At 39.5% G+C, this 12573-nt stretch overlaps 2 protein-coding genes across 3 annotated transcripts in view; both read right to left on the reverse strand.

Annotated features, from left to right (window-relative positions):
- Positions 1-373: 373 nt before the first annotated feature.
- On the reverse strand, positions 374-8888 carry slc66a1 (solute carrier family 66 member 1). The gene is made up of 9 exons (XM_017716452.2): positions 8761-8888; positions 7827-7976; positions 6732-6924; positions 5763-5892; positions 4913-5012; positions 4340-4500; positions 3182-3274; positions 2394-2579; positions 374-1105 (listed from the first exon to the last, which is right to left on the reverse strand). Exons 3-9 carry the CDS (start codon positions 6920-6922, stop codon positions 1019-1021), a joined length of 948 nt encoding a protein of 315 aa, XP_017571941.1. The 5' UTR covers positions 6923-6924; positions 7827-7976; positions 8761-8888; the 3' UTR covers positions 374-1018.
- A 1129-nt stretch (positions 8889-10017) lies between these two features.
- The window catches only part of trim33 (tripartite motif containing 33), a 32594-nt gene continuing 30038 nt past the window's right edge, over positions 10018-12573 (reverse strand). The window contains exons 19-20 of one of the 2 annotated variants that reach the window (XM_017716449.2): positions 12010-12060; positions 10018-11803 (exon numbers count right to left, since the gene is read on the reverse strand). In XM_017716449.2, coding sequence (XP_017571938.1) covers positions 11588-11803; positions 12010-12060 — 267 coding nt within the window. In that variant the 3' untranslated portion in view covers positions 10018-11587. The remainder of the gene's footprint in view (positions 11804-12009; positions 12061-12573) is intronic. The other variant, XM_017716450.2, reaches the window with a different exon arrangement.

Here is a 12573-nt window from a genome sequence, read left to right on the forward strand (position 1 = left end):
GCATGAAATTTCTAGATAAATGTGCATGTGTGAAAGAGCTTTTGTCATGTTTTTTGGAATCGAGAACTGAGAAAATTGTGTGTAACCAATGCTACTGATTCCCATCCCTTGAATCAGACTGCTGAATTTCTGAAAATTGACAGTCCAGCACTGGAGTGAAGCGGCCCTCACTGTTAGTTATGGTTGTCTAATTGCTTGAAAAAAATAAAAGGCTTTTCAGCCAATTGGATTGTGTGGTGGGAAGTAACGCGAGAAATTGACATTTGTTTTGAACGACTAGAGAGCTCTGGCAGAAAGACCACATCAGTCTTCATTAAGTGTTCCTTTTCTTTTTTTCTTTCTTTTTTAAAAGACAGCAAGAACTCCCAGAATGTTTGGCTGAAAAACAACTTTAGTGAATGAAACCGTGCAGCCTTCACTGTGCAGCAAAATTAACACATGAAATAAAACAAAAATAAAAATAAACTAACTTGAAAGATTCTGAAAAAAGCCCTAGATATTACCAAAAAAAGGTGATTATAAATATGCATTTAAAATGCACAGTACTGTCATAAAAGTCAAAATATAAAGTAAACCATCTTAGTATTTTTTTGTGATCTTTAACATCATACATGACAATTAGTGTCCATGTAAAGGCACCATTCTACAGACAAAAACATATTGCACCGTTGTTAATATCGTTCACAAATGGAACAAAACCAATACAAGTACTACAAAAGGGTTTGTGTTTAAGAGGAGAACCTTTGGTTTTGAATTATAAAAAAAACATTTCGTACATGGCCAACATACCCCATAATTACACAACAGCCTAAAATCTAAGACTATATCTGGTACAAAAACGCCACAAATATAAAACGACTATAAATAAATGTGGAAAAAACATCAAATTAAAGGAAAAGGAGAAAGGAATCCGTTCTGGACAGTCAATCATGCTCGAATTGAGGAACAATGTCACAGCAGAGCGTCCTGAGTGCCTTGATGCCGCAACACGACTGGTATCAGTGAAGAGGACGTAGGTTCAGTTGTACAGAAGAGGAGCAGATTCTTCCGCTCTATTATAGTTGTCCAGCGGAGCCCTACGGTATATCATAAACTGCACAGATATCTGAGGACAAGGACGTCAGGGGAAATAACGATGGCTGGAAGAGTAATCTCACATCTCTGAGTAATTTCAATCTCTTTAACAAAGGATTCAGCAAAGCAAGGCTGACTCACATCAATACTCACCTACAGCACTTCAACCACCCCAAGAGCAACATAACTAATTATAGGCAGCTCAAGGAGATACATGGTTTTCTTTGGAAAGTGACGATATATACCATCCGTTTTTATCCTGATTGCGTAAGCCTGGAATTCATCTTGAATTCAAAACCAGGAATTTCTGGTGTTACCGAAGGATACCGAAGAGGCAAGTGCAATAATGAGACATAGACACTTTCAATAAATGTACTGGAGACAATAAACTGTTAAAGGAATAGTTCAGTCAAAAATGTTGCTAACAGTGAAAGAAATCATATAGTAAGCAATTAGCATTATGCCAGTGACATGCTAATCAGATGCTACTAGCTTCCATTCATCATAATCCATGTTTATATGTTCCATTAAATAATTCATTTAACATTGTTGGATATTCTTATTAGGGCGTTGGCTGTTGGATAGCGCCAGAGCCGGTTTATGAGGAGCCTGGCCACTTCCTATTTCCCTTTTTATATCAAAAACATGACTGCAAAATGCCAGAGAGCGCCTGTGAGCGAGTCTTCAACGAATAGGAGTAAATGGAGCTCAATGGCTAAAACGAAAAGTTAAAATAATTTCTAATCACTCGCCCAGAACTTTCTTTTATTTTAGAAAGTAGAAGGAAGCATTTCACTAAAAAAAGCAAAGAAAAATCACCTGTATGTTTCATTTTTTCTACAGTTTTGGGCAGCAGGAAGCTGGCATTACTGCTACTGAGTGCTGCTTGATTGGCGAGAAATATAAAGGCAGTGTTAAAATGTTTTCTGCTGTTGTGTCCTCAGGATACAGAATACACTACAGAGTGGTAGTTCTCCTCTCTACAAGTTCTCTTATAGCGTCTTTCTATGCAGGGCATGCGCCAGCGTATGGGCCTGTACTTTTGGAGGGGACTGGGACTGAGCAAAAATGCTGACCGCCTGAGGGTCCCTAAAGCTACAGAGCTTTCAGCTGCCCAATCACTCCATATACAGTCTTTATTAGACTGCAGTCTTGTTTATGTACTGTAAACACCAGGCTAATCTGCTTTGAATGTAAAATCAAAGTGGACTAGCTGCTTCAGAGCAGCCAAAATGCTTCCGGAGATTACATAGCTGTCGATACCAAAGATCTCCATTTACTATTAAGCACAATATTTGTTTTTGTTAGTAAAAGGATACCAATAGGTCGAGGGTGAGCGTCCCCAGGCTACCGATGAGCCAGGGCAGGTGGTGTACAATATAGCTGCCCTCTCCCTGGCCGTGGTCTGGGTTCTTCAGCAGAACGCTCAGCCCGTATGTGATGTTACCCAGAATGACCAGAGCAAACAGGAAGTATGACACACCTTCTGTTGATTTCCGACGAAACTGCAGACAGCAACAAACACAACAAAGTGAGGGAGAGAAGGGAAGAAAATACACTTGGCCAGACTAAGCATGTGTAGCATCTGCCCTCTTTTTTCACATTTCTACCCAATTTTCTCCCCAATTTAGCCAATTCTTCCAACTATCTAGGTCTCCTCCTATCACACAATGCAACCAAGCTGGATGCCTTTTCCTAGACAAGTAAAGCACCACTGCATCTTTGTGAACTGCCACTAAAGCCCAACACGCTTGTAGTCAACAATGATCAACAATTCTGTTATGTCAGCTAAAATATGCCCGATTTGACTAGCATCACATCGAGTGTTTGAGGGAGAGGGATGACCATGCTTCCCATTCAGAGAAAGCAAGAGAGAGGACAGTTACACTCTCTCAGCCATGAACAGCTGTGGCATCACTGGAAATTAAACTCACAGAAGGCCAATGCTTAGACAGCTGCACCACTTGGGAACCCTGCATTTTCCCCCTTCAATGTCATGTAAATAGTGAGGCAAAAGGGGGAATAATTAAATAAAAAAAATTAACATCACTGCAAAGCAAAGAATACCAAAGTCTTTCTATTTATTTTTTATAAACTAGTGACTTACATTTGTGTACATCTGTGGCAGCCTGGAGCACAGATAGAGCATTGAGGAGGCTGAGCCGATCGTAAAGCCAATGATCTCCTTTGTGGTAAAAGCCTGAACAGAACAATAAAGACCAGCTCATCAGATACACGTTAAGCCCAGACCAGAAATGAAGACGATTTCAAATTTAGGATGCCCATTCACAGTAAAACATAGCCCATCAGCAGGCGTGTGTCTGAAATGTTTATAAACCTATTTTTACAAATAAAATACCATTCTCTACCATAATAGCATGTTCTCTCTATGACGATAAAAATCCACAGTGATCAACACTGGATGAATGTTAAAGGAACAGTAACGCGTTTCCTCCTGAAATGTTTCCTTGTTATTTCTAGTTCACTTTTAAAATAAATATCCAGTTTTGTGTATTGGTAATAAACAGCACAAATGTGACCTCCCATAAGTTTCCACCGGACATCTTGTTTTGAATTGAAAACACCATCACAGCAAGTTATTGTGTAAATAATGAACAAGTATGGTGACTGACCATTAGCTTAACAGCTAACAATCTTTGTGCATAGTTTCAGTTATCTGAGTTCCTCCACCTGAGATAATAATAATAATAATAATAATAATAATAATAATACACAGTAAATAACACAAGGCTGGACATTAAGTTTTTTCAAGGCCAAAATCCCTTGTCTACTTTAAATAAAAAGGTCAATAGTGACTGCAAATGACAGTTTTGCATAAATGTATTAAAACAGCAATTAGAACTGATCTTAGAGATAAAGAGAGACAGAGACAGAGAGAGGGAAGGAAAAGAGAGAGACTGACAGAAGAGAGAAAAAGATAGACAGAAAAGGAAAGACAAAGACAAACAGACCGACCAACACTTTCATTTGTTGCAGACAATTGTTAAAGTCAAGCCCTGTAATTATATAATAACCACTTAATTAATAAGCTGAAGTTGGGCGTTTCAGAGCATGGAAAATAATGGACTCTGCAGTGCAGGGGTAAGCCTGGTCAGGGAACCACTGGACCATGATCACAAAGCATTTGTGACCGTATAATTAACGAGATAACTGCAGGAACCCTAAATAGATATTTGAGACTTTGGCAAACCAAGAGTTCAGTAACGGTGATCGATCACTTTAAAGGAAAATGGAAACTATGTACCTGTATTGAACCGATTTGCTCATTCACAGCCAGCAGAGATCGCACTCTGAAGCCAGAGACTGCCACCGACTGCTCATACTGGACTGGTAGTCGTATCAAGGAGGCAGACACTCCGAGCAGACAAAGAACCCCGACAGCATTCAGCACCGCTCTGTCTCCACCTACAGACCAAAGTAGAGGAGTGCTGCTCAGAGTTTCAGTAATCAGCATATTCCTAGAGTGTTTAACACATTGTCACACTGACGCTGAATAATGATGAAGGCAGGAAAACAAAGCAGCTCAGCTCTCCTGAGCTCCTAGAGTGGTAATGAACTGCATGACTTGGGGCCCTAAAGAGGACCAACATTCATCTAATCACTCACTGTGTGCAGTAATTAGCAACCTGTGGCTTTAACACAGCACTGAGAGTTATATGATGAAAGAACCACAGTACACAGAGTCAGGGAGAAGTACCAGACAGTATTATCTCTACTGAGGGATTTAGCTCATCCTGTCCTGCCACTTTCAAAACAAAAGGCACAGCAAGTGCAAAGAATACTGCAAATTTAAATTAAAAGCAAAATGAAACGATACCTATTAATTCACGGTTTGTCATTTTATTTCTCAGCTTGTAGTAGGAATACATGCTCAGCATTATGAGGTCAGCAAACACATAGTACACTGCAGTGTATGTCTGTAAGAGAGATAATGAGAGAGATAAGCAAAAAATCAAACAGACAAGAGAAAACATACAAATAAGGAAAACAGTAAACAGAAATTTAACTAATTTAACTGGTCAAATTAGAAATAACGTTTTCCTTGAGATTCTCTTACAATTGAGCTGCTTCTCAAACTCAGCTCTCAAAGCCATTAATTATTCAAAGACATTAATCATTACTCAGCCATTAATCACCGTTTAAGGTCATGAATCCCTTTATGAAGCCATTAAATACAAATTACACCAATTCTTCTGCATAATTAAATCGCTATGATGTAAAGAGTCGTTCAGGGTGGTTTGTTGTGAAATGCTCCATTCTAATGAAAAGTGCTCACAGTGGTGGTGATAGGAATCAAACGTGCAAAGCATTTAATGCCTCTATAAACTAAATGAATATAACACGAAATGGTTACAAATAACTTAATTTTTCAGATTTATTATTTCACCATCACCAATACATGTAAAAACTCAGAAGACACGTAGGTTCACTGGTCATTGTGGATAGTAAATAAAACGGTTATATGTGCCTTGTGTTGACACTGCAACTCATGGTTCTTATCACCACCACTGTAAAGAAATCTAGGTCAGTGAAGGTGTACACAATGCACCATTTCAGATCAAACCACTCTGAAAGGCTCTCTTTACAGTTCAGCGATTGAATTATTCAGAAATGTAGAACAAAAACTGTCAAATTCCCCTTGATTCACCATTCATTTAGTTCCTTACTTGAAGAGGAAGCTGGTCGGCCAAGAAAGAGCCAATAAGGTTACACGAGTCCCCCGCTAGCCACAGCAACAGAAACCAAATGGATAAAGCACTGTCCATGTTCCCTGTCCTACAGGATTTGTAGTATTGTCTAGAAACAAAGGAATGGACAACTTTTCAAGCACTTACAAGACAGTCACATACCTTCTAAAAACTCTGCAGTTTAACTCATAAGAAAAACAGCACTCAGTTTGCATTGTTTACCAAAAGTTTTCCCTCAAAATGCTCCTTCTATTAGTGTTATAAAATGATTTTGCATGTTTTATGTGTGACAAATGCACGCTTCTAAAGTAAGATTCACCACAAGCACCCACAGGTTGCCTTTAAATGGTTTTATACAACACAGGCATAAAAACAGAAAACATCACAAGCGTCAAGTGGAACTTTATAATATTTTTTTGGCATAAAATTACTGCCCTATCTCTAGTATTCTTTCTGTATAGCTTTACAGAATAGCATTCTTTCTGTTTCTCTAACTGCGAGGGACAAAAAAGAGGTGATAAACAGAAATGCCTTTCTACTCACAGCATTTACTGTTGTGTGTAGCTGCTCACACTCACACCAGGGTTGACACCTTCCACAGGCTTCCCATAGATGCCGGTGGAAGATGTCAACAGTATCTTACTTTAGACACCTTTGTTTAACAAAAACACATCAAAATCTGTTCAAAGGCACTGATGGAAAAACAACGCAAAGTTGATGTTTATGATAGCAACACTGCAGATAAAGGCCTACTTACTGGGTGGTATTTTGCATTGAATCTTACTTTAGAAGCACATATATCAAGCAAATTTAAAAATTAAAAACAACTCTGAAAACTGAGGGGGGAAAAAATGGACTATGACTAAAAGAATGGCTTATGGAAAAATTATAGATAATTTTTAAATAGATTACATTTTTGAATGATTGTTTTAAGGTGCTGGTACTTACGGGAAACTGGATACCATGAAGCAGACTATAGACAGCAGACCCAGGATAACACTGGCCATGTCCCTGGCATCCTGGGCACACTCCTGGAGCCCATACCAAACCCACGCCGTGCCATTGGGGCAGAGGGTGCTGAAGTTTCCATCTCCATCAGACAGAAATCCACCACCAGAAGAAAAAGCCCCATCCGACATAACTGGAAAAGTGACAAGCATTTGAGCTGGTTTAGACTCAATAATATACAAAAAAGACATGGACTTTTTCAAAAATTCTACATAAATGGTTGAGTGGTGAATAAAGTCAGTCAGAATGGTTTGCTGTGAAATGCTCTGCCCTACAGAAACGTGACGTCAGAACTATTCACAGTAGTGGTGATAGGAACCAGACGTCCACCACTAAAAGCTCTCTCACAGAGTTATTATTACATTAAGTTGTGAGATATACGCTCCCTGATGCAGGTGACACAGGTTTTACAATAGTTTTGTGATAAAATTATGGCTTAAAACATATTTTAATCCATTTATTCTACACGCGCAGTGTGCCAAGTCAAAACAGACCCCAAAGAAAACTATTTTTCAGGTTTTCCATTATGTTACCATCTTCAACACTACATTTAAAAATTCAGAGGACGTGTAGGATGACTTTTGGACAGTAAATAAAACGGCTAGGTTATATTTGTGCTGTAGACATGGTGACCCCTGGTTCCTATTAGCAGCACTGTAAAGCCAGTTCCTCTATAATGTACCACTTTACATCAAACCACACTGAATGGCTCTGCTAACATCTCAAAAATCTCCCTTTAATAAATCACACAATTCAGCCGACAGTCTAACAAGCAGAAGTACTAACTAACTAACTAACTAACTAACTAACTAACTAATTAACTAACTAACCTAGTTAGGTTACATCAGCTTGATTAAGTGGGACAAACGGCGATGCTGCTGCTAAACCAAGGCGCGGGAGGCCAAAGACTCACAGTTTAAAAGGATTTTACCCTGACGTTCAAACGTGCGGGGTCCAGAACGCCTCTAAATCAAAACCCATACTGCTGGAATTACATAAAACCGCACATTTTAAGCAGAAGCAGAAACCGCTTACCTCGCAGCCTTGACGTCCCGCTTCCAGCAGCACAGGAAAAACAGTCGCTCAAAACAAGGCAGCCGCAACGGCACTCTGCGCGAGCTCTGATTGGACAGTTGGTGCTGGCGTCAGGGACACGTCATCAGCTCGAAGGAAGCACCAACCGGCCTGTTGAAACAGCGGCGAAGAGCGTTTATATTGCGAAAACACACACAACCTTTATTCCTTTTAAATATCAGGTTTAAACACATTCTTTGTGGAAAGTAAGGACTACAGCTGAACACTTGATAGTAAAACTAGCCAGCTCAGCAAGCGCCCCAACGACAGAGCTCTTCAGTTTCACTTTAACTGGAAAGCAGAAAACATAATTCACTGTTTCGCCACATTATTCATGACATTATCTCAGTTTAAAGCACAGATGTTGGCCACTTTCAGTGAATACGCCACCCTGGCCTGCCCATCTTTTCACACTTCTTTATCACATATCAATACTTCGCGCTACCTTTCCTGAAAAGAGAGTAGCTAGCACTGGGCATTAAACCTCTTCACAGAAATCCCGCCCGCCCCGTGTGGCCTCAGTGCTACATCCACGCTTCTGTGAAGCCAGGTTACGAAGCACAACAGCTTCACAACAAGATTCAAGATTCAATCAACACAAGATTAAATACACATTTTCCGTTCCACCTTAAATGGTGCAGCAGTAACCTAGGTTACCGTTCTGCCATTCTGGCGCCTACTGTTGACCCACTTAGGTTAAGGTGGAAGAAGACGCTGACCTCCGTTTCGTCTGAGATTTTTTTATTCATTACTTTTTAATTAAAAAATAATTTTTTTAAATATAATTTAATATAAAAAATAACCAATGAGTCAACAAGCCTGACCCGACTTCCGCTTCGTCTGGGCTTTTATTTTTGATTTATTTTTTAATATAAAAGTCTTACCGGTGACTTACCTAAGAGACAGCGAGCCTGGCCCCCCGCCGTGCTAGCCCCCAAAGCTGCGACAATACACGTTAAAACGCTAGAGGTTTAGCCACAGGCTCCCCAGGGCACAACTTGGGCAAGTTTAAGTCTCCTTCAGCCGCTGACACAGACATCAGCTGATCTGCTCTCACCTGACCTACAGATCTGTCTGTTCAGCACAATGGACACAGTAAAGAGAAGGAAAGCTCTAAACCACAGGAAATGAGGACGAGAAGGCATGGGGTCAGCAAACGAGCTAGTCTAGACTCAGCAAAGTAGCTAACCTAAATGAGCTTGACTGATTTGAAAAGTCTAAACACCACTCGGGTTTTAAAATGTACTAAAAAATTAAAACGCAAATTTTACTCCCTGGATTATTTGTGCAAAATAAGGTAAAACAACCTGTTCAGATTTTTTTTTTTTGACGCCACAAAAAAAATAAAATAAATAAATTCAGAGCAGTTTAGCTCCGCCCACACACTGAAGTTATAAACATTGTTCACATGACGTAACACAAGTCAGCCAATCAGAACAGAGCTCACTACATTCATTTATACGGTCATCTATACTATACAGAGGCTGTAAAACGGCTAGTTAAAAACTGAATTATGGCACTTTTTTGGTACATAAAACCACGCAAATGTGAGCGAACCCACCTATTAGCACAGAAATTTAAGTTTATAAGTTTATTATTCTCTTTTTGCGCTCCTTTCAGTCTGACCTAAAACACCACAACTTAATTACAAGATGCATCAGTCACAGCAAAACACTGACAATGAGGATAAACACAGAAAAGGCATTAGTAACTAAATGTGAAGGACTAAACTGGAACTGAGTGAATTACTGATCCCATTCTTCACAAATAAACAGTTCTGTGCAGCTGTTAGAGGCCACCCTTCATTTAATATCCAGCGAAAACAGCCATTATGTACATCATGTAAGTTATTCATGTTAAGATGTTTCTGAGGTGATTAGATAGAAGATGATCTACTTGGGTAAGAAAGGGGAAAATCAAAGGACAATAAAACAGGAGTTTTTAAAAAGAAGAGATTCAGAGGAACAACGGACTCCTAACAACCACACAAGACCCGGTAGGCCACTAAAACGGTCCCCATCAGCTAAAGAGCCCTTTGACCTTTCATCTTTGAGAGAAAACCAAGCTGCTTCAAATCTGAAAAAAAGCCACAGGTGTTTCTGTCCATCCCTCCACTATTAAGACAACTCAGCGCTATGGGTCTGAAAGGATGTGTAGCTGTCAAGAGGCCTTTATTGAGAAAAGAAACATTTGCAAATCTAACAAAGAAACTGCTGTCCTCAGAACAAATTGACCACCCAGAGTGCAGATTTCATAAGAATTTAAACATGTACATTCTGCAAATTTGTCTTTTTTTAAATTACTGAAGTGTTTATTCTTTACATAAATGGTTACAACTGTAATAACTGCAGTGTCTCTCTGGGATCAATAAAGTATTCTGATCAGTGTATGTGCTTGAGACGATTTGAAGCATGGGTAGAAAAATGCAACCAACTTCTAAGACTGAACTTTGGAGGTACAAAGAAATATTCCCGCAAATTTCTTTGAACATCAAAACAAAAAAAAAGCTGGAATGACAAGAGTGGAAACACTAAATACAGCAATATGTATGTATATATGGAGGTGTCTTTCTAATTTTCTTAAAAGTTTTCTGCTTTTTCTCTTCTGGACAATTTTTTTAAAATACGCAATTTCCAGTCAAAACAGCCATAAAGTAATAAAAGGGTGGTCTCTGACTTTTGCACAGCGTTGCATTATACTAGACATAAAAGTATTACTTAAAATAGTTTAAATGCTCAAATTTAAAAATCCAAAACTGCACTTGACAACAAGTAACAGAAGCAGTACCCACCTCTGGCCAAGACTGGAGGTCACTGGAAGAACAATCGCGTAGTAGCTTTTTAGCCACAAAAATGACAGTAATAACAGATTTGAATACCACTGAGAGAACAGCTCCATGACATGCACACGTCTCACCCTGTCAATACATACACATAGATAACTGATACTGGCACCCCACCAAAGAGCTTTAATCTTGTTTGGTTTCGTAGCAAAACTTGTACATACTTCATAACTATATATACAAGCATTTTATATACATCCGAGAGGACAGTCCGAGATTAACACTATTTGAGAAAATACAGGGGTGACAGCTTTATTTTTGGGGGGGGGGGGGGGAGGGAAAAAAAAAAAAAAAAAAAAAAAAAAAGGACGACTTCGCCCATTTTCACTGCTTAAAGCCATCGGTTATTTACAGGATAGCGCAAACTGCAACGGAACAAATGCACATATTACAGGAGCAGGTAAGCCATACTTGTTCATCATACATAAAGACGAGGGCATATGGGAGTTTGAGTTCTTTTATAAAGCATAGTTCACAATAGATTTACAAACATGGTCATAAATGATCATTTTTAGAAAAGAAACCACCAGCTGTTTCTTCACCAGTCCAACTAAACTGCATTTTAAATACAAGTTCTTTTTTAACTTCCTTGTCAGTACCACCCGATGAGACCAGAGACAAAATCCTCAGATGACCATCCCCCAAGAAGGAAAAAAAGCAAAAAAAAAAAATAAAAAAAATCAGTTTATAGTTCCAGATTCAGGGTTCATATTTTAAGTTCTTGCTTATTTATAGCAACCCTTCATGACGAAGCAGGGTGAAATAATAATCACGGGATCTGAAAACCGGTCAGTCAGCCATAATACATCGAGAGGGAGACTGTGAAGAAGACCAAAAACAAACACACTTCTCGCAGTCCCTCCTTCCTGCAGGATCCTCTTCACTTTATGTGCAACACTTTCTCATCGTTTTTTAACCTCTTCCGCTTCGGCTGCACAAAGTCGTCATCAGAGTCGTCATCGGCTTCCTCCTCTTCCTCTTCCCGAGTCCGTTTTTCCGCTTCCACTGGAAAGCTCTGGTCAGGGTAGATCTCCACCAGCTTCTCCTCGAAGTACAAACTCACGGCCTTGCCTGCCTCGGCTACCTCCGAGTCCGCCTGCACGAGGGAGAAGAAAGGGAGGAGAAGGAAAAGAAGGGGTGGGGTTGGAGGGGTGCGGGGTGGGGGTACAGGGACGGAGAGATCGAAGAGTGAGAGATGATGGAGAGGAGAGAATTAGAGCAAGGGGGTTAAAACTACATGTGGCTCAGACGCCAAACGCAGCAGACCCATCCCTTCACGGGTGTGTGTTACGAACAGCTTACCTGCACATTACTCTGTTTCTCTTCATCATATACCTGGATTATTCGAGACATCTAAAAAGGGGGCGATGACAGCGCAATAAAATAGAAAAAAGAAAAGGAAAAAAAATAAACAGAAAGGGGGAAGAAAGATTTTATACCATCTATACAGAGAGGTGACCACCTCAGCTGTATTTGAGGAGTACAAAATGTCCAAGGAGCACAATATTCTGTTTGCTCAAAAAAAAAGTGGCCATCTAAGGGCGAGTTGAGTTATGCTTAAGAAAAAATTTAATATTTTTAGCATCTGCATAGAAAAAAAAATCCTTCATTTCACCTCCATCCCCCATAATTGGATATAACTAAGAATACTATATGCCTAAACCTCTCTGAAAACGGGGAGCAAAAAGATCATTTTCACTGTGTAACAGGTATATAGTGCTTCTTTGACATGAAATCCATTACAGGCAAAAGTTACAAAGTTATTTGAAGACAATAATGTATCATATTGAAATGTGATTAACTTTTTCTAGTCACAGAAAGTAAACAAACACAATCTGATAATATTACAAGACTTTGCCGCTACAC

Source organism: Pygocentrus nattereri, chromosome 28 (assembly GCF_015220715.1).
Source record: "Pygocentrus nattereri isolate fPygNat1 chromosome 28, fPygNat1.pri, whole genome shotgun sequence".
NCBI lineage: Eukaryota > Metazoa > Chordata > Actinopteri > Characiformes > Serrasalmidae > Pygocentrus > Pygocentrus nattereri.

Bases quoted from the DNA above. Each gene is read 5' to 3' on its own strand.
- slc66a1 (XM_017716452.2), bottom strand. From the start codon at position 6,922: ATGTCGGATGGGGCTTTTTCTTCTGGTGGTGGATTTCTGTCTGATGGA. The intron at 5,013-5,762 runs GTAAGGAACTAA...TCTCTCTTACAG, and splicing joins CCGACCAGCTTCCTCTTCAA to ACATACACTGCAGTGTACTA. The intron at 1,106-2,393 runs GTATCCTTTTAC...CCTTGTCCTCAG, and splicing joins CGCTCACCCTCGACCTATTG to ATATCTGTGCAGTTTATGAT.